General features: G+C 40.6%; 1 protein-coding gene across 4 annotated transcripts in view; it reads right to left on the reverse strand.

The window, feature by feature from the left end:
- Positions 1-18,272, reverse strand: part of myo9b (myosin IXB) — a 66,360-nt gene that overhangs the window by 20,265 nt on the left and 27,823 nt on the right. For all 4 annotated transcript variants that reach the window (XR_533593.2, XM_008407949.2, XM_008407948.2 and 1 more), the window contains exons 5-12: positions 8,885-8,979; positions 6,044-6,106; positions 2,762-2,861; positions 2,290-2,390; positions 1,437-1,566; positions 665-754; positions 399-515; positions 179-313 (exon numbers count right to left, since the gene is read on the reverse strand). Coding sequence is in view for 3 of the 4 variants with exons in the window: in XM_008407949.2 (XP_008406171.1) it covers positions 179-313; positions 399-515; positions 665-754; positions 1,437-1,566; positions 2,290-2,390; positions 2,762-2,861; positions 6,044-6,106; positions 8,885-8,979 (831 nt within the window). In the remaining variant the exon portion in view is untranslated. The remainder of the gene's footprint in view (positions 1-178; positions 314-398; positions 516-664; positions 755-1,436; positions 1,567-2,289; positions 2,391-2,761; positions 2,862-6,043; positions 6,107-8,884; positions 8,980-18,272) is intronic.

Here is an 18,272-nt window from a genome sequence, read left to right on the forward strand (position 1 = left end):
GTGTTTTCGCTGAAATAAATTTAATTCATTGCTGGAATAAAAACCTCTACGTCTCTAATACCTATTCCACTGTGATTGATGAAATAAATTAGCTAGATTAACCTTAATTAGAAGCTCTGATGGGTCAGTTTATCAACTATGAAGTTAGGATTTGAATCAAAAAGGTAAAACTACTCACCTGCTCCAGATTAAAAATATGATTGTTAAAGTAATACTGCAGCTGCTCGTTTGCATAGTTGATGCAAAACTGCTCAAAGCTGTTGGTTTCAAAGTCCTCAAAACCAAAAATGTCCAGAACACCAATGGACAAGCACTGCAAGACAACGTCGAAGCATTATTCGTTCACGTGTAGCTGGATGTTAAACTGGTTTTGGTCATTATGTGTGCTGGTTTCTTACGGGAACAGATTCCTCCATGTCTTTCTTGTTGAGCAGTGCGTGGTTGATGCGCAGAACGATCCAGTCAAACAAGGCGCCATACAGAGACTTGGCCATGGAGTCTCTGGCTGTGATCGCCTGGAGGTAGAAACAAAGGACTTCACGTGACGCAACTTTATCAGACTTCAGGGTTTCGAGGGGAAAAGGAGAAGTTTGCATCAGGTATCTGAGCAGCAAAGAGGAAGACGAAGAGAGCTTGAAGAAACGTTTTTGTGGTTGAAGTTTACCTCAGAGTGGCTGTAGGGGAGGATCAGCTTGTCGTTGACGGTCACCGTCTTCCTCTTCGTCAGCGCCTCGACCAGCAGTTCCTCTTTGACCTGAAACGAACAAACACGAAGTTTAAAGGTGCAACCCGGAACGCTGGTCATGAAAACGAAGAAATGCACATTCAAGCTTTTTCCAAAACACACATAACAATACTTTCCCAGATCTAGCTGAGAAGTCGAGCAGAAGAAAGAGTTGTGATGTGGGAACTCAAAGATAAATTATTGTGTAAACACAAACTAATGTAAAAGCTCCTTCTTTCTATATTTTGGATAACAGAATAAGAAGTTAAGTGTGGTACAACTCTTTTTTTTTTTCACGTTCCACTTGGCTCCAGACATCATAAGAGTTTAAGGTAGTGTTATTATAAGTTATAAGCTAACATCTTAACATGTGAAAATGTAACCAAGTGTAACCTTGTGTATAATTTGTCAAAACATTGAAATATAAAACAATTAACCAGAATCTAATCCAATAAACCCAAAAAGTTCAATGCAAACTGTGCTTATTAATCTTGGCTTACTTTTTGTGAAATTCTTTCGCTCATTAAAAAATAATCATGCATTTTTACTGAGTTTGTGCCGTCAGTCCAGATTGTACTTCTATTTACTTTGTTTTCAACCAACTTATCAGGGATCTTTCTGTCACTTATTTGAGGATAAGCACACAGTCTTATGGCATGAGTCCACTGCAAACCACCAGTGGCAAAATGATGCATTAAAATCAGCAGATCACCTTCAGCAGGTCAGAGAGGGTAGCCAGGACTTCAGGCGGGCCTACATCCAACCCTTCGTCCCGACCCGACGACTTCCTTCTGTACGTCACGTTGCCAAGATACAGGATAGCAGACAGCACAGAAAAGATCCTGCAACACAATAACAAATGATGACATAGACTGAAAACGACTAGATGGTCACACAACAGATGTTACGACTGCGCGGCACACTACACGTCTGACTGAGGTCAGAGAAACGAGGCATTGCGAACGACACGCCGTCCCTGTTAAACTGCTCCGTTAGGCCATCCGTTCAGAGCTGATGACAACGTTTTTATTTCTTTGGTCATGTGACTCAATGAATCAAAGAAATGCTTTAGGTCAGAGAATAAATGTGTTGCTGCACAACACATTTATTGCACGTCTTTAAACACATTTAATTCCACATTTTTCCACATAAAAGACTCAAGTTCTCAAAGCTTTCAGTTCTTCTATGCAATTTAAAAACATAAATACAATAGTTAACTATGGATTTGTGAATGATTTTTATTCAGTGATTAGGATTTACATATTGATGTATTGATGTAAGTATGGATGAATGAGACGAACGGACGGACACAAGGATGGTCTGCTGATCAAACAAATGGATTAATAGATAGATGGATAAAAAACCTGGATGGATGGATGGATGAATAGAGGATGGACAGACTGATGGAGCTTTAAAATAAACAGACTGAATAAAGTCTGGAAATGAAAATGTTTTTCCAAGTTTTATTTCCTTTTCCACTCTTATCCAGAGCTAAACATTGCTCAAACCCAATCCCCTGCTTTTCTGGGCATTGGGAGCCCCAAACTGATCACTGCTTAACTCACTGTTTCTTTGTGGCTGGAAGGAAGCCAACCATCTGCATCGCCTGCTGCAGCCTCTCAAAGTCATGACGCAAATCTTCCTCATCTTCGATCTTAAAATTCTCCTGCAAGGAAGAATCAGAGGGAAACGAGTTGGTTTGGAAGGAACAAACAAAAGTGAAATCACACGACATAAAATGGCCAACCTGGAGGGGAAAGGGATCAGAGAACAGAGGGCTGTGAAAAGAAAGACGGAACAAAGGCGGCCTCATTAACATGCAAAGCACATGTGTGGAGCGAGCTCAGAGTGTACACAACAGCTTATTCAGACGCCTGGCAGCTTTCATGAGCGGCAGATCCTTTCAAAGTCCATTTCAGAGACTAAAATACTCATTTTTCCAGGTTGTGGCTAATTAAAACATTGAAGGTAGAGTTTATTGAACAGAAGTGGGAAGGAACAGAAGGGAGACTAAATGAAGTTTAGAGTGCTTTGTACCTGCTTGAGGTAGAAGTACTCTTCAGGCGGCAGCAGTTTAAACTCTGTTCGTTCCTCCTCTGAAGCACCAAGCAGCAGGTAGTAAAACACGTGGTAGTTCCTGGGAAAAACAAAACATGGCAGCCGTTTTACGGGGCGCTATATTTAGAAAGTCGTTACAGCCACACACAAATCTGGCTGCCAAACATTATGGCAAACTAATAAATTCTTGAGATTTTTAATTATGTCGCCATTATCTGATCGGTCGGAAGTCTGAAGTCGGAAGTCGGAAGTTTGCGGTCATACGCAGAGATTAAAAACGCGTCGTAAAACGAACAACGTATGGAAGGCGATATCAGCATCTCGGAGATGTTCATATCAGTTTTCCACTTGTGCAATCAACTGAAAGGTAAACAGGTGACATGAGCTTTGTTGTACAAGCCTGCCGGATTAATGAGTTTCCATGCTTATCGCGAAAAAACAACAACAACATAGAGCCGACTCCCTCTGATCACTGCTTAACTAGACAGGCAGGATATTCAGTCGACAGCAACTGCAGGACAGGAGATTAGCTGAACTGTGAGCAGACTGTGAGTAGGCGGAGGTGTTACGTAGAGCGACCTGTCAGAGGGCGGCGAATAGATTTTCCAAAACTAGCTGGAAGAAATCTAGACAGGAAACGTATGAATGAGTAATGCTCTGCCCACTCAAAAGAAGCTACCGCTGTTTTCTATGAGCCATTCCCGAAACACAGCTGAGAAACTTGGGCTTACAGTGTAAATTCAAAACTTTGTAGTTAGGAACAGACTTAAAGTTACAGGAAATGACAAAATGCTTGCGTGATCTTGCTTTCGGTACAGATGTAATTCAGTCAAACTCTGTCAATTTTCTTTCTTCATTTCAGGTTTTTTTTTTTTTTTTTCAAAATACCTGAAACAAATTTCTAGATTTATTTTTCTGTAGTTTTTATAACATTCTATCCATTTGAGGCAACATAATTACTTCACACTGTCCACAGTCACAAATTGCACTGCACTTTTATTTATATACATTTCTTATTATGTGTGAATTTTATGAAGTCTATTGTGTGAGCTACTACGTTGGAGTCCATTTTTGCTACTCGTGTGCCTTGAAGGGACGAATAAAGTTATTTGAATTTAATAGCAATTGTGTCTTATTATCTGCAGGCTTAATAAACAATACTAGAATTGGTTTCCAAAATGATTTAGAGGCATTTCATGAATTTTTCCCCCCAACTGGTCAAAAACAATTCAGCCATTTTTCAAAATCAATACATTTTGGACTTGTTATTAAGAACTGGAGTAGCCTAAACTAAATGCATATCTTTGCCATTGTGGAACAAAACATATTATTTTAAGTCCTACATTTACCACACAGTTTAAAAACAAAAGGTTTAAGTTTAAAATTGTCTAGAGTAAAAAAGAAAGTGGTGAAGTAGCCCTTTTGAGTTTGTGCGTAAAGTCAATTAAGTCCAAACAATGTTGCGACATGGCAAATCAGACACAAAGCACCTCATTGAGGCGTAACAATAGGTATGTGAAACCTATAGATATTGTTTTCAAGACGGCATAGGAGTGGGTCTTGAAAAGTCTGAGGTGTCTGAAGCCAATAACAATCCGTCTGTTTCCCAATAACAACCAATGAATGAAGAATGAAGCTGCTTATTAGTCACACAAATAGCAACAGAGTCTGGTGTGAGTAACACCGGATCAGATGGTATGCAGAGCAACATGCCATCCTGTCAACACCCAATGTTTTCTGTAACACTTAAGTAGCTACAAATTTAACAAAACCACATAATTTGTTTTAGAAATATTAAATAATGTTATTATTATCTGTTCATGCTTCCTTTAAAGAGTGAAATTAGTTTTTGTTAATATAATAGCCATGGCTACACTTTCAATTTCTGTAAAATAAATGTAACCGAGATGTTTTTTTATATATCTTTATGTTAAACTTTTATCTTCTATTGTCTTGGGACAGGATCACAGCTTTCATCCGTTAAATCACTATTTACTTTGTCCCCATCTCCTGGTAAATTTGGCCTGGAACCTCCACTGCCACGTTGACAAGATGTCAAATAATAGATGAGTCAAGACGGAGATATTACAGCGACTTATGCCTCAGGTGGGTTTGGCGTTCAAGAGAAAATGAGTCAGCTCATAGTCACTGTGAAGCATGGTGAAGGATCCGTCATTCTGTGGGTTTGCTTCAGCATCATAAACTCGTTTAAATATAAATCTGGTTTTATATACCGATGGACTGAAAACTGGTTGTTGTTCAGTGTTTTGATCCAAAACCATAAATAGATCAAACCAGTGGATGAACTAGAGCAGTGGTTACTTCCAGCCTTCGCAGTTTCTGACTCACAGAATAATTAGTAAATCAACGTATAAATTGACATTGACAGCACTACCAGCACTGCCTGTCATTAAATTGCTTTTATCTGATTTAAGAAGTCTTTCCTCTCCAAACAAATGTCATCCTGTTCATAATGTTGAGTAATTGATTCATAGCTGTAATTGGAGCACTTTATTCTTTTTTAGATTCAACGTTTTCTTTTATTTTATGTATGCCTTCTGTTTTATTCTTCGGTGTTTCCACATTACTACTTACTAGTATGTTCTTCTCTCTAGCTTTGTTCCAATAGTTCAATAAAAAATAGTTTCATTGCGTTTAAAAGTGTTACATTGGTCTCTGTTGTGTTTGGGTTGCAGTTTGTGTTAAACGTACGATATAAATAAAGTCAGACGGATTTCATATATTGCATAAATTTGCTTTATCTTTATAATTTTGTTTGATTTCTCAAGATGACGTAGAAAGTCTACACTTCCCGTTAGTGAGGTCCTGACCCCAGCTTTGGGAAATTGTGCAAAAAGGGGAATGACCAAAGATCTCTCTCAATCTGCAAAGGAAAAAGTCCCGTCCTACAGGCAGGAGGAGGTTTTACCTAAACGCAGAGGTGCTAAAGCTTACGGAGAGCATTCAGGATTCCGGTTTGGTTCGAGATTGTGCTACTGCAATAAAAGAAGGATTCATTTCGAGGGTTTTTACACATATTTCCCAGGTGTGCCAATAAGTGTGCCGAAATCACATTCAGCGAGGATAAGAGCATGTGGGAGTGTAAGCGTTTCTGCAGATGAATATCTGACGACTCCACGTGAACTTCATTTTTAACCATCAGGGTCTGCCGAGCGGAAAAACTTCTTATGTTCATCCAGACGGCCTGATGAAGCGCTCTGAGGGTGGAGGGTGAGAACCGCCCCCAGGGTCGATGCATACCTCTCGTTCTTTTCTCTGGAGACCAGGCGAGACTTTTCCAGGAGGTACTTCTCAACCACAGCCCTGAAAAGAGGGAATAGAAAACACGAGGAAAGGTAACTAAACAATTTGGATATTTTAGCTCGGCGTGTGAGTCAAAGTCAGCTTGTAAGAATAAGCGAGGGGAGGAGCACGAGTGGACACGAGGACAGACGGTTGGAACAATCAGTGAGCAAAGAAAGACACAGTCACACAGTCACACACGCACGCAGCCCGCGCACACACACACACACACGCGCGCACACACACACACACACCCACACACGCACACACACACACACACACGTCGAAACTCGTTATAAACTATAAACTAGCATAGAGCAAAACATTAAAATGCCATACAGATGCCGTCAGGAGGCCTGTAGATTTAAAAGCAGTGGTATTTACCAAACAGACCAACCCGAGGCCATAAAGTCTTCTAAATCAGATTTTATATGTCTAACTTGTTTTCTCTATATCCAAGAAAAAACAACACTGACGCCAGTCCTCATGACACACCAAGAATAGAGCTCCGCTGTGAGAAACTCGGTGGTGTCCATCCACCAAAAATGCAGCCTTAAACACAGACGACACGAAAAAGTTTTCACATTGAACATTGTAAACTGCTAGTTCTCAATTGCTGCTGTGTTGGGATGTGCTGTGTTGGACGTTTCCTGGCTTCAAAGCCACAAACGGAATAATAATGTCATTCTCAGGCTGTTAAAAAAAAAGTTCTAAGTTCAAGATCTAGAAGAAAGATAAAATGTTAGACATTTTTTGTGAAAGCATTCCTCGACAGGAATTCAGATTAGGCTGCACTCAAATACCTCTGAAGCCGATTAGAGCAAAACCTGACAAGTCGAACTTATTAAAACCTGCAACAACAAAAAAAACCAAATAAATATAAAACAACATTTGAATTTGTCCTTGGTACTTTCTGACGTTGTCAGAGTGTTCAGGGGCATTAAAAATGCTGATGAAAAATATAAGATCGTATATATCAAATAAATTACGAGGAAAAAAAACACATCGGCTACACGCAGAACGAGAAAAAACCTGAACCTGTCGGTTGTTTTAGTGTTCACCTTCATGCTGCTGGGAATGTTTTGTATCTCAATGCGACAATGTCATCCTATTTTGCACAATGGGAGGATGAATATGACATTGTTTTTAAATTGCAAGCAGCTGAAACATTTTAACCACCAACACCTGGAGTTGATTTGGTGGATTTTGGTCTCTGACTGGTTTCTTTCCGCTTAAACTTTTCGACATTTTTTTCACGTTTCAACACAAACTCTGGATTTTAACACAAAGCAGTGCGCGATTGTGAAGTAGTAGGAAAGGTCTTCAAAATGTTTCAGAAATAAATATTGTTGTGCGCCATTATACTCAGGCACCACAGCATGATGCTTCTACCACTGTAATTCAAGGTGGAAATTACATGTTTGGTAGTTTTACTTTTCATCGCTTTGAATGTAGGCCTGGAAGACTCTCCCACCTGAGGCGTAGATCTCTGCAGCTCCTCCAGAGTTAGAATGACTACTTTATCTCTGACTTGTCCAGGCATTTACCATCCTGTTTGTTCATTAACGCTCTCTAACAAACCTTTGTGTTTTTCACAGAACAAGTGGATTCTTGCTACTAATTGGGCGGCTTTTTCAACTGGCTGCAACAGATGTTGGGGATGTTGGGAGGAGAGGGGACAGAAAACATCTGCATCAATGGTTACTGCTCTGTTATCTCTACCTGCATTATATGCTCTCCTCTTTGCAGCTACTTCCATGACACAAATAACCACAGAAACTTGCTCAAAGCACAGCTAGCAGATACGTTATTTGGTTTCCCTGTTTAATGTGACCTAAATCAAACACAGACACTGATCTTTATCACATAAAATCCCCCCCCAAACACAATGAGGTTTGGTTTTGCATAGTGTCACAAAGTTCAAGAAGAACAAAGGTTTTTGCAAAGTCAAAGCTGGTACAAGACGTCCCGAAGACGAGCTCAAACTGACACAGAGTCGCCACGAAACACCCCGTGGCAAGAAGCTTCTTTTTAAACCGCAACAGTCGAGTATAAAATGCACGACACTGTGAAATCCTCTGATTTCTTATAAGTAGGTAGAGGAAGCTAGAGCGGCAGCCTCCCTTTATAAAGCTTCTCTATTAACTAGTGGAGTGGCTGCCACAGCGGAGCTGGATGCACAGGCAGGCAAGGCTGCGTAAAGTTTAGTGAGCAGAGCTGCTGTGACGCCCTGTGGCTCTTTCTAATATAGCTTTCTGTCTCTTTATTGTGAAAAGTAACAGAGCCACGCAAGCTCAGACAGCAGCTGTTAACCATCGTCTCAAAAGATTCAGTCTGAAGCTAAGAAAAGACTCAGCCTATTAAAATAGATTCTGCAGACATTTCTTTGGGCAAACAATCTAAAAGAGCACCAGGTGCCACAGGGGGATAACCGAGGCTGGGGATGCCCACTTGTTTTAGCTCTGAGCAGCTGTCAGCACTGATGCGAGTCTGAAAATCCCACTCTGAGCTCTCTGCTGGTTTCTAGCGGCTGTTCTCCCCGGCCCGGACGAGAGAATAAGGAAGTCACCCCGCTGACTAGACTTTGAAGCAGCTTCTAACCAGAATGTGACTGCAGAGAAAAAGGAAGAGCACACTAATGGCTCCAAGTTTCATCCCACATGCACACTGAGCACCACATGACCGCCCATGAAAAAAAAGCAAAGAGGAAGACGTTTGGCTGAAGATCCAGATGTGAGGGGCGGGGGGGAACAGGAAGCAAAACAATGAGGAGCTATTTTACAAATGTCGATTACTTACCCTCGGACTACTCCGCTCTCCAGATAATTAACCTGGATAAATTTACCGAAGCGGCTGGAGTTGTTGTTGTGGGCTGTCTTAGCGTTACCAAAGGCCTGGGGAAGAGAAGAGAGAAAGCAAAAAAATAACTGAGTAAAACTATCAAATAAACACCATGCCAATATTATCACATCTCCATTTACTGACATTTGCACCCTTGGACAAAGCCAAAGTTGGCAGAGAGGTTGAAGAAGGAACATAAAGCATAGAGCAACAGAGATGTTACAAAAAATGGATGTTTCTCATGAAGCTCTCAGAGAGGCAACAAAGAGCAGCACTTATTCAGCTGCAGGAATTGTTAGCAATCATTTATTTATGTAGTCCTTTACACATCCGCTATATTGAAAATCAATATACAAAAGAAAACCTAAATAAAGCACGTGAGAAACAGGTAGATAAAAGCAAAATGTCATCATATTTTTAAATATAAAAAGCCTGCCTGAATACAGTAAAAAAGTGAGCAGTATGACGTGGAACAGTCAGTCACTGTTGTCTGACCTCAAGGATATGATGTGACTGGAGAAGCTTAGTAACTCTGATAAATAAGGCAAAGCAATGATAATAAGAGCTTTAAAAACGAATAACATCCACCTCCTATATTCTCCATGTCTCTGGACTAAGAAGTGATGTTATAAGACAAAAGAATTTTAATTTCAAAGAGAAAATTTATGTCTGGTTAAACTCTCCCTAAACCCAGTGAGAAAATGTGTATTTATCTGACGATGAAAGACGACAGATAAATACACTGAAACACGGTGGTGGCAGCACCATGATCAGTGGTCGCTTCTCTCAGATGGAAGAGAGGCTTTATTCAAGTTGGATCAAAATATGTGGAGGTGTAAACACCAGTCAGGTTTGACTCAAAAACCTTTAGCTGTTGGCTATAAAGTTGAAAAGTGTTTCCAACATACATCACAATCAATAACAAAAAAAAACCTTGTTTAGGTAAATTTTAAATATCAAAACGGCCTATTCAAAAGCAGAAAATCTGAGGCGTCAGCTGAAGAGAGCTGTGGACAGTAGATAGCGTCGCAATCTGAAAGATTAAACACCTTTGCAAGGCAGAGCGGAGAGACACTAACAGACTCCTAGCAAAGAATGAGAGCTAAAATTTATTTATTTTTATTCTTTCAACAAATTTGATAGAGTTTTCTTTTGACTGTGCAGGACAATTTATTATATGGGGGAAAAAATCCATCAGGGTTTGATATTTTTACAGCACAAATACCTGACATTTTTCACTGAGCTGAGAGAGCTCCTGTTAATGATCCACTTTGCGTCTTTTCCATTAGTCCCCACGGCAGGTTTCAAGCCTCTTGCAGCTCATCAGTGATCTTCATCTCTGAACCGTATTGACTATCAGACCATATATGGAAGTTCTGCAAACGAATCTGAAGTGGAGTGTACTTCCACTTAAGCACGCAACTCTGCCAGCAAACTTACTTCATCAACAACAACAAAACCTCCCTGACAACAAAGAGGCCCGCTACCCGACGCGCTCTGTTCTGGCTGAAGCTGCAGAGCAGAGCGAGTCGATTAATCTGCCCTCCTCTCGCACGTTACTCATCCATCTCTTTGTGTTTTCCCCTTTCACTCGGCCTTATCTGCGTGCATCTCTGCAGGTAGGAGAGAGCAGAAGGTCAGTGATGATAAATGAGTGGGGGCAGGTGCAGCATGTGCAGACTGTAAGCAACAGAAAAGACTGTTTCCATCTAAGGGGGTGGAGTGATTTCCAGTCCAGCTAGAAGCTACCAGGCTTCACCGAGGGGCCCAGAATGCCGCATCGGTACGGTAACAGAGCAGCAGTACTTTTTCCTTCATGATGCGCATGTTCACATGGTCACAGACACACACACACACACGCAACTAAAAGCCACCGCAGGGGAAGTTGACTCAGTGAATGCTAAATAGGAGCCACATTGTGTTTTCCAAAGCAACATGCAGGGTGAATTTGATATGAACGCTTTGGTGCTAATCAGAGTATTGGGGACAAATGTTGATTTCTTGTCTGCATTTCCCCCCCCTCCAAGCTCCCCATTTTAAATTAGTGCAAAACTTTTTATTTTATTTTTTTATTTTTTTTGGGTGCAGCAAAATCATTAAAGCGAGATGTCACTCTATACTGTAATACTTTCGCACTTCAAGGATGTGTCAGGTAATGGTTTCTTGTTCATGCGTGATGAAAGAGGTGGGCTGAAGCGTGACACTGATTCCCTCGAGTCAAACCAGAGCTTTTTAAGACTAATTTGCAAACTCAAGCCCTGCAAAAGCATCAAGATGTCTTAAACTGAAAAAGTCAAAAGTTACACACTGCTGAACTCCATTTATAAATGAGATGCCTTCTGAAGGTTGCACTAGATTTTATGTGGTGATATGAAGAGTTAAAAGGCATAAATACATACAAATACCAGAAGATTTTGAAAGCTTCCCACAGCTTCATAATTAGTTAACGGGGGTCTCCAACTCCTGTTCATGACAACTTTGAATTGTGAATCATAAGAAACTGTGCAGCCATTTTAAATATAAAAAAAGATAACAAATATATCGAATTACATTTTGAAAATATGCAACAACTGGCTCGCAAAGCATTGCTTGAATACAATCCAAGTGTCTGTTTGGATATAATTCTAGGTCAAAGACACCTGATGTCAGCCTGAGATGCTAAAGCTCAGATGATGGTGGTGAAGAGACTTTGTGGTTACGAGAAGATGCAGGTTAATTAGAAACAATACTGTCTTTGCCATATTCAACACAATTATTGTTTTCCTATTGTGCAGCCCCAACATAAAGGGAGTACTTTTTTTTTAGTAGCTTTGGTTTGAAGTTTTGTTTTAATTTAAAATGACAATTCTTCCATAGAAAAATGAAAACAAATTTCCTTTATTGGATTCTTCTTAAAAAATTATGCTTTTGTGGCTTCAAACTAATTTCATTCAGCAGGGACTGAGGGGCAAAATTGCTCTTTGGATTGTAAAGGTTGCCAAGTTCTGGTCTGGCACATAAAATACATTAGTTTGTGGTTGCAATGTAGTAAAAAAAAAAAAGTGAAACAGTTCAAGTACTCTAAGTAATTTTGCAGGAGACCAACCCCTAACCCTTATTCAAGCTTCAATTCCTGTGCTCAGAGTATTGATCCTGTGGCACAATTGAGCTCAGCGCTCAATGCTGCTCACTGTGCCTAGTTTTCTCCCCAGTTCCCCTCCCTCTCTCCCCGCACACCAGGAGCACAAAAACCCTGGGAAATCTCTGCATGGCCCGCACTGCTGCACCACGGAGGGAATTACAAACATCTTGCAGCCTCGTTCGTATTCAAACTTGCCCATGAGCGTGATCCAATCTTTAAACCTGATTGGCTGGAACTCTCAGCAGATATGAGGAAGGAGACCGAGAGTTTGCCAAGCTGAGACTGTGGAAAATAGACACGGCCTTACGAAACGGGGGTTTGCACACAAGGAGGTTAAGAAGAAAAGGAGGGAAATAAAGAAAGAGAGGACGAGGGAAGGAGGGAAGGAGGGAAGGGGACACGCGAGGCCCCAGCACTCTGCAGTGTGTGCGCGCCATCGGCCACGGTTGACTCAAATCTCCCTGCACGCCACCACTTCAACTCATTTATCTGTGTTGCGAGCTGGCTTTTCTGGTAGCACTGTTCCTGGTACGTTTCCACTCGTACCGCCAGACCCACCAGTATGAAGTCTCACATCCCCACTTAGCACAGAAACTTGCGCACACACACGCACACCCCCACGCACGCACGCACGCACGCACACACACACACACACTATTGTCAACAAACACAGCAGGAGGCATGCCCCTCAAACAGTACAGATCCAGTTGTTTGCCCCAACAAGCAGCACAAACAGAGCGAGCTTTGAATGCGCCAAAATATGAAGCAAAAACTAATTCAGTCATAAGATCTGTGACAGATTTAAAAGGTCATGGAGGACCACTTTTCAAGGATTTGGATTGATGTCATATGTAACCAATTTATAGATAATTCCAACCAAAACGCAAGAAAACAATTATCAGTAAAAATGTGCTGCTGCTAGACCTCTTTTGGATAGCTCTGAAACTTTGAGGAGCAAACTTCAAAACGAGCCAAAGGGCTTCAGCGAAATGTTTCCACAGGGAGACGCCAAGAGAGCCCTGACACAGACGCCTCACTAAATTCAAACATTTCATCGGGGAGGTTTTAACTTTAGGATCTCCAAACAACAAAAATGTTTTAATTTGAGACAAAATTTTGAAAAAGTTCAAACATCTGTGAATTTCAAGTTAAACCAGACATACGGGGAAGTCGGGAGATGAAGTATGTAAACTCTGGTAACCGGGGCTAACCTCTCACAATACCCTGTGACAAAATAATCAGTGTTTGCTGTCGGACTGAATGAGTCTTTGGTGAGATCACATGTCGCTGGCAGAGACTGAACTCGACCGCGTCGCTACACAGTTCCTCCTCCGCACGGCTTCTCATCAGGTCATCAGTTTATGACTCCGCTTACATCTGAACCCTCAAAGTTTCTCTCATTTGAACTAGCAAAACCAGCTATGCAGTGGCAAAGTCAGTGGCGTTAGTATCGACATTGTATGGCAACTGACTAAGTGCTACCAAAGGAGTTTTTTTGTATGTTGGAAAAAGATAAACAAACAAACCTCCCTCTTGAAGTTTGTGGCAAAAAAAAAAAAAGAGAAACCTTTTAGCTGCAAATTAGACACGAGACAAAATAGCTGTAGATCTGTTGCAGTTTGAGTTTTTTACAATTATATATTTTAAAAAGTAGCATCTAAAACCAATATGATAAAGCATTATGATGCTGATCATTTTAGACTTAAACACATATTCTTCACAATCTAATCTCTTCACTTTAGGAGCTGTCTGAAAACTGACTTTTTTCCTATGATCCCACATTTGTTTCTCTTCAAGGGACATTGAGTTTTTAGGTAGGGAAATTGCTTTACTAACACCCAACGGCTCCCATGGGTTGTGTTGAATGCCAGCATGGTGAAAATAAAATAGTGGTAATGGTGGCTGAAGAAAGAAGAATGTAATTGCTTCAAGATGCAATGGCTGACATTAGAAATTCAACATATTCTTAGTACTAAGTGAAAAACAAATGACCAAGAAAGGATTTAAGAAAATAAACCTTTTTTTCTCAACAGGATGCAGCAAAGTCATCATTCTTCAACTACAGAGACAAGTTATTTAAACATTAACAACAGAAACCCACAAACATTTGCAGAAGGGTACAGGATTTTGGCCGCATATTTAAAATGAGTGAAACATGCACAGATGGGAAAACCAGCTAAAATATGTCCTCCGGAAAAGCTGCAGCAAACGGAGCAAATCAAGTTATGAGGCGTCTATGCGTCTGTCACAGAGAGATCATAATCCAAACACCGGGGGAAACGGGAACAGACAGCTTCTCTTCCTCATTTAGCCGGCAAAAAAAAAAAATTAAGTAATTTTTGATGCACGCTTGGTAACATCTTAAACAACGCTCGACTTTCAGCCCCGAACGTGTTGCTTTCGATGTATTTTTAATTGTGTTAATGAGAACAAGTCACAAAGTTTAATTAGATTTGAATCTTCTAACATATAATTTTGAAAATATATTATTCCAGTTCTTAATAGATGAGCAATCTCATGCTTGTAAATTAGCTCGGATCTGAACGTTTAAGAGGAAATTACTGTTCTGCTTGTATCGTATTCCAAAGATTTTAAATTAAAATTATATATATATATATATATATATATATATATATATACACATTTACACTTTTTTCTTTTTTCTTTTTACTGAATGTCTATGCACTATTATGCATCAAAACATGAATGTTTATTTGATTTTATTTAAGTTGGGATAGCATTTTATAGCTTTTGGATGATGCATTTACAGACTTCAAAATATAGGACTCCTTGTTTTCATGCATTAATTGAAAATGATTATTTTTTCCTTTCACTTTTGACCAAGTAAAAATGTAAAAATGTAAATGCCTGAGTAAATCTGGATTTCACTATAATTCCGGATTGGAGTAAATTTAAAAGACTGAAACTGATCTCTGGCCATTTTCCCAGTACATCTCTATTTCACCTGAACAGCCCTATAGGTGATCATTCAGTCAGGAGTGACAAGTTAATGCACAGACACGTTAAAGGTGCAGAGCTTTAATAGCTGGGCCAGAGCGTCGAATGCCAACTTGCGGTCCAGAGTTTTGCCAGATTGGAACCATATAAAGCTGCTCCACCCATGCCCTGATGAGCCCCACATCAAACCCCAGCTTGTGGTGTGGTCACAGCACCACAAATAGCTGTTGAAACGGCCTGCAGACAGACGCAGCATGTACACTGCACAGAGCCTGTAAAGAAAAGCACACTCTAGCCTTGAGTGAGTTCCTATATGGTGTGATTACAGGAAGGTGTTTGCGTATAAGTGTCTGTTTGAGCGTTTAGACGAAGAATCACGGGCACGGCAGGGCGACTTAAACGCAGTAATGCCAGCCTTTCCCAGACTCGTACACAATGCCACCCACTCTCAATAACCACTCATGCAGGAGAGATAAACAATAGATCAGCAGGCAGAATGGCCGGCTTCTCCTCCGCACTTCCTGAACAACAATACGGTGCTCTGGTGTGTCCACACCCTTCAAGGCTCTGAGCTAACAGCAGAGGGAACCGCTGCCTTTGCTTCCTGTGTCGTAGCCGCTTCCTGTCGAAGGGTTCCGGATGATAGGAACTTCCTGTCTGAAGCCATGAGACGGAGCGGCATGGAGCAGGCCGGCCGGGGGACTTTGAACAGGAATGTTTGCTTTACTGGGACAACAAACTTAAGTTACAGGGCTACTGTAGGGGCCCTCGCTGAATGGTCCCCTGAGAGAAAGCAGAAATATGATTCACGCTTCAGCTGTTTTACTAATTGCTGCTTCTTCCTCTTTAAAAACCTTAATTGCTAAAATGAGTCAGTTTCATTCTAAATAAGAGTTTAATCTTATTTCAAATGTTACTGTAAATCCATTTGAAGGACTACTTATCAATCTGTTCCTATTAATAGAAACAGATAGTCAAAAGCAACACAAAGTGCTTCACAAAAGTTACAACCAATGAAACAAGAATACAAAAGAGTTACAATTCACACCAGAAAATGAGAACTACAAAAAAAAAAAACAGAAATTGTTTTTGTGAGGAAAAAATATCTCAGACAGATAGAAATTATGTATGGGAAATTGTAAAAATTAAATTAGAGATGCATCAATCTGCCTTTAATGGTCGATATTCAGTAAAGTCTGACCTGCCCTTATAGATTTAGATTTTTATTTTCCTCCCCTAAAAACTGTTATGGTTTAGTTTATGTTAAACACAACAGAAAATGGTTTAAAAAATAAATAAAAAGCACATTCTCTCTAAAATGTCACCATCTACTAGTGTGTGCATGCATGGTTGTTTGTCCAGTGAGAGACTGCTGTGATGACCGCTACAGATAAGCACTAACCCCCTAATGACCCTGCAAGGATAAGCAGTATAGATGATGGATATCTTCTCACAGAACAAACAGCTTAAGTGACACAGATCTTTTTATGGTGTTTGAAATTTCCCCTCACTCCTCGCCTTTTTCTAATCACAGCTGTCAGATATGACTTTGAAAAAAAACCAACAAAAAAAACCACCCAAACCCCCTCTGCTCTGACACATTTCTGACATCATCCCGCATATGTGCCAGCATGTTCAAACAGAGGCAGCTCTAGCTGACAACGAGAATAAGAAAGCTTCAAAGACGGGTAAAATAATACGAGAGGTAATTACGTAACAGCGGCTCAACCAGCTGAACTGGTTTATGGGGAAAACCTCTAAGATCTTTTGGGCTGTTAGCAGGCAGGAGTCGTTTCATCGTTTCTGCCCACAGAAGGTGTTAAAAACAATCTATTCTCTATGTTAAATTAAAGACAAACCTGAATGATTTATAGAGCAGTGAAATGAAAGTCGGATGGCCACTTTTCCAACAGGTCCGAGGTTCAGGACATGCAACTTGCCAGAACTTCAGCACAGAGTCAGAATCCAGCTCCACAGCTGGTGATCTCATCTAGTCAAAATGCTGCCCAGGCTTTAAGACCTCCACCATAGCTGAAGAAACACTAACAGACCGGCAGGCGGACTCGCAATGTTTTGATTAAAGTAATCTGATCAACTCCCAGCACAAAAAGGCACCAAATGAAAACCTTTTGCAACAGCAAACCTTGACTTCTTTTGTAATCATTCATTTCAGATTTTTTTGCTGGGCTGTCATTATTTAAATAACAGTAAACATTTAGCTAACACTATTTTTTTTGTATTTATTTATTAAAAAGCTGGCACATAAATAGCTTCCTTTTACTGATAAGAACGTACAGGAATGTTCCCTAGATTTGCCACCAATCATCTAATGAATCATGTTAATGTGTCCAGGTTCTGCTCTTCTAATACATTCATATTACGTTTTGTCTGCAGAAATGCCCAAATTTCTTAGTCCATGTGACCCACTTTTGAAATCGAAAGGTCCCTCTTGCTTGGTAAAAGATGAAAATATTGAAACAGTCTCCATAAAAGTATTAATCCTTCTGAGATAAAAGAAATGTATGATAGTATGATTACAGCCGCAGGAAATGCAAAGCTGCACAATACCCATGATAATTGCAGGATTGTTTCCAGATGCAGTTCAGTTTCAACTTCCTCTCGTACCCAGGCCAGCTAAATATGTGCCCATCTCTATGTCTGGCCCTGAAACCGCAGCTTTGGCCCAGGCTGACACACACGCGCACACACACACACACACACACACACACACACACACGCACACACACACACACACACACACACACACACGCACACACGCACACACACATACAGAAAAATAGAGCAGCAGAGTGGCAACCAGTCTGCCAAAGGGACACGACTCCGCTGATGGAGGGGAAAAAAAAAAAAACACCACCACCACTCCACTGCCTCCCCCTCTCATCCCTGAATCTGACATCCGGAACAAGAGACTGAAGCACATCAGGGGACTGAAGCTTCCCTCATTTACATGCATCTGAAAGCTGCAGCGTGTGCAAGAGATGACAAAAACCTGACAGATGATGGATGGCAACAAAGCGACGGCTTCTATCTGCCCCAGATTGCTCCAGATTCTTGGTGGGAGTTTCCTGCTTGGATGGTTGTGGTAAACTTTTGTGCAGTTTCCCAAGTATATTGAGTTTCTATAAACTCACATTTACAAAACATTGGTTTTTGCTTTTCCACAATATCTTGTACGTCGAGCGAGCTGCATTCCACATCAGGCTTTTCTGACTAAGGATCTATTTTTGGTCACATTATTGTGAAATA

Source organism: Poecilia reticulata, linkage group LG4, assembly GCF_000633615.1.
Source record: "Poecilia reticulata strain Guanapo linkage group LG4, Guppy_female_1.0+MT, whole genome shotgun sequence".
Taxonomy (NCBI): Eukaryota; Metazoa; Chordata; class Actinopteri; order Cyprinodontiformes; family Poeciliidae; genus Poecilia; species Poecilia reticulata.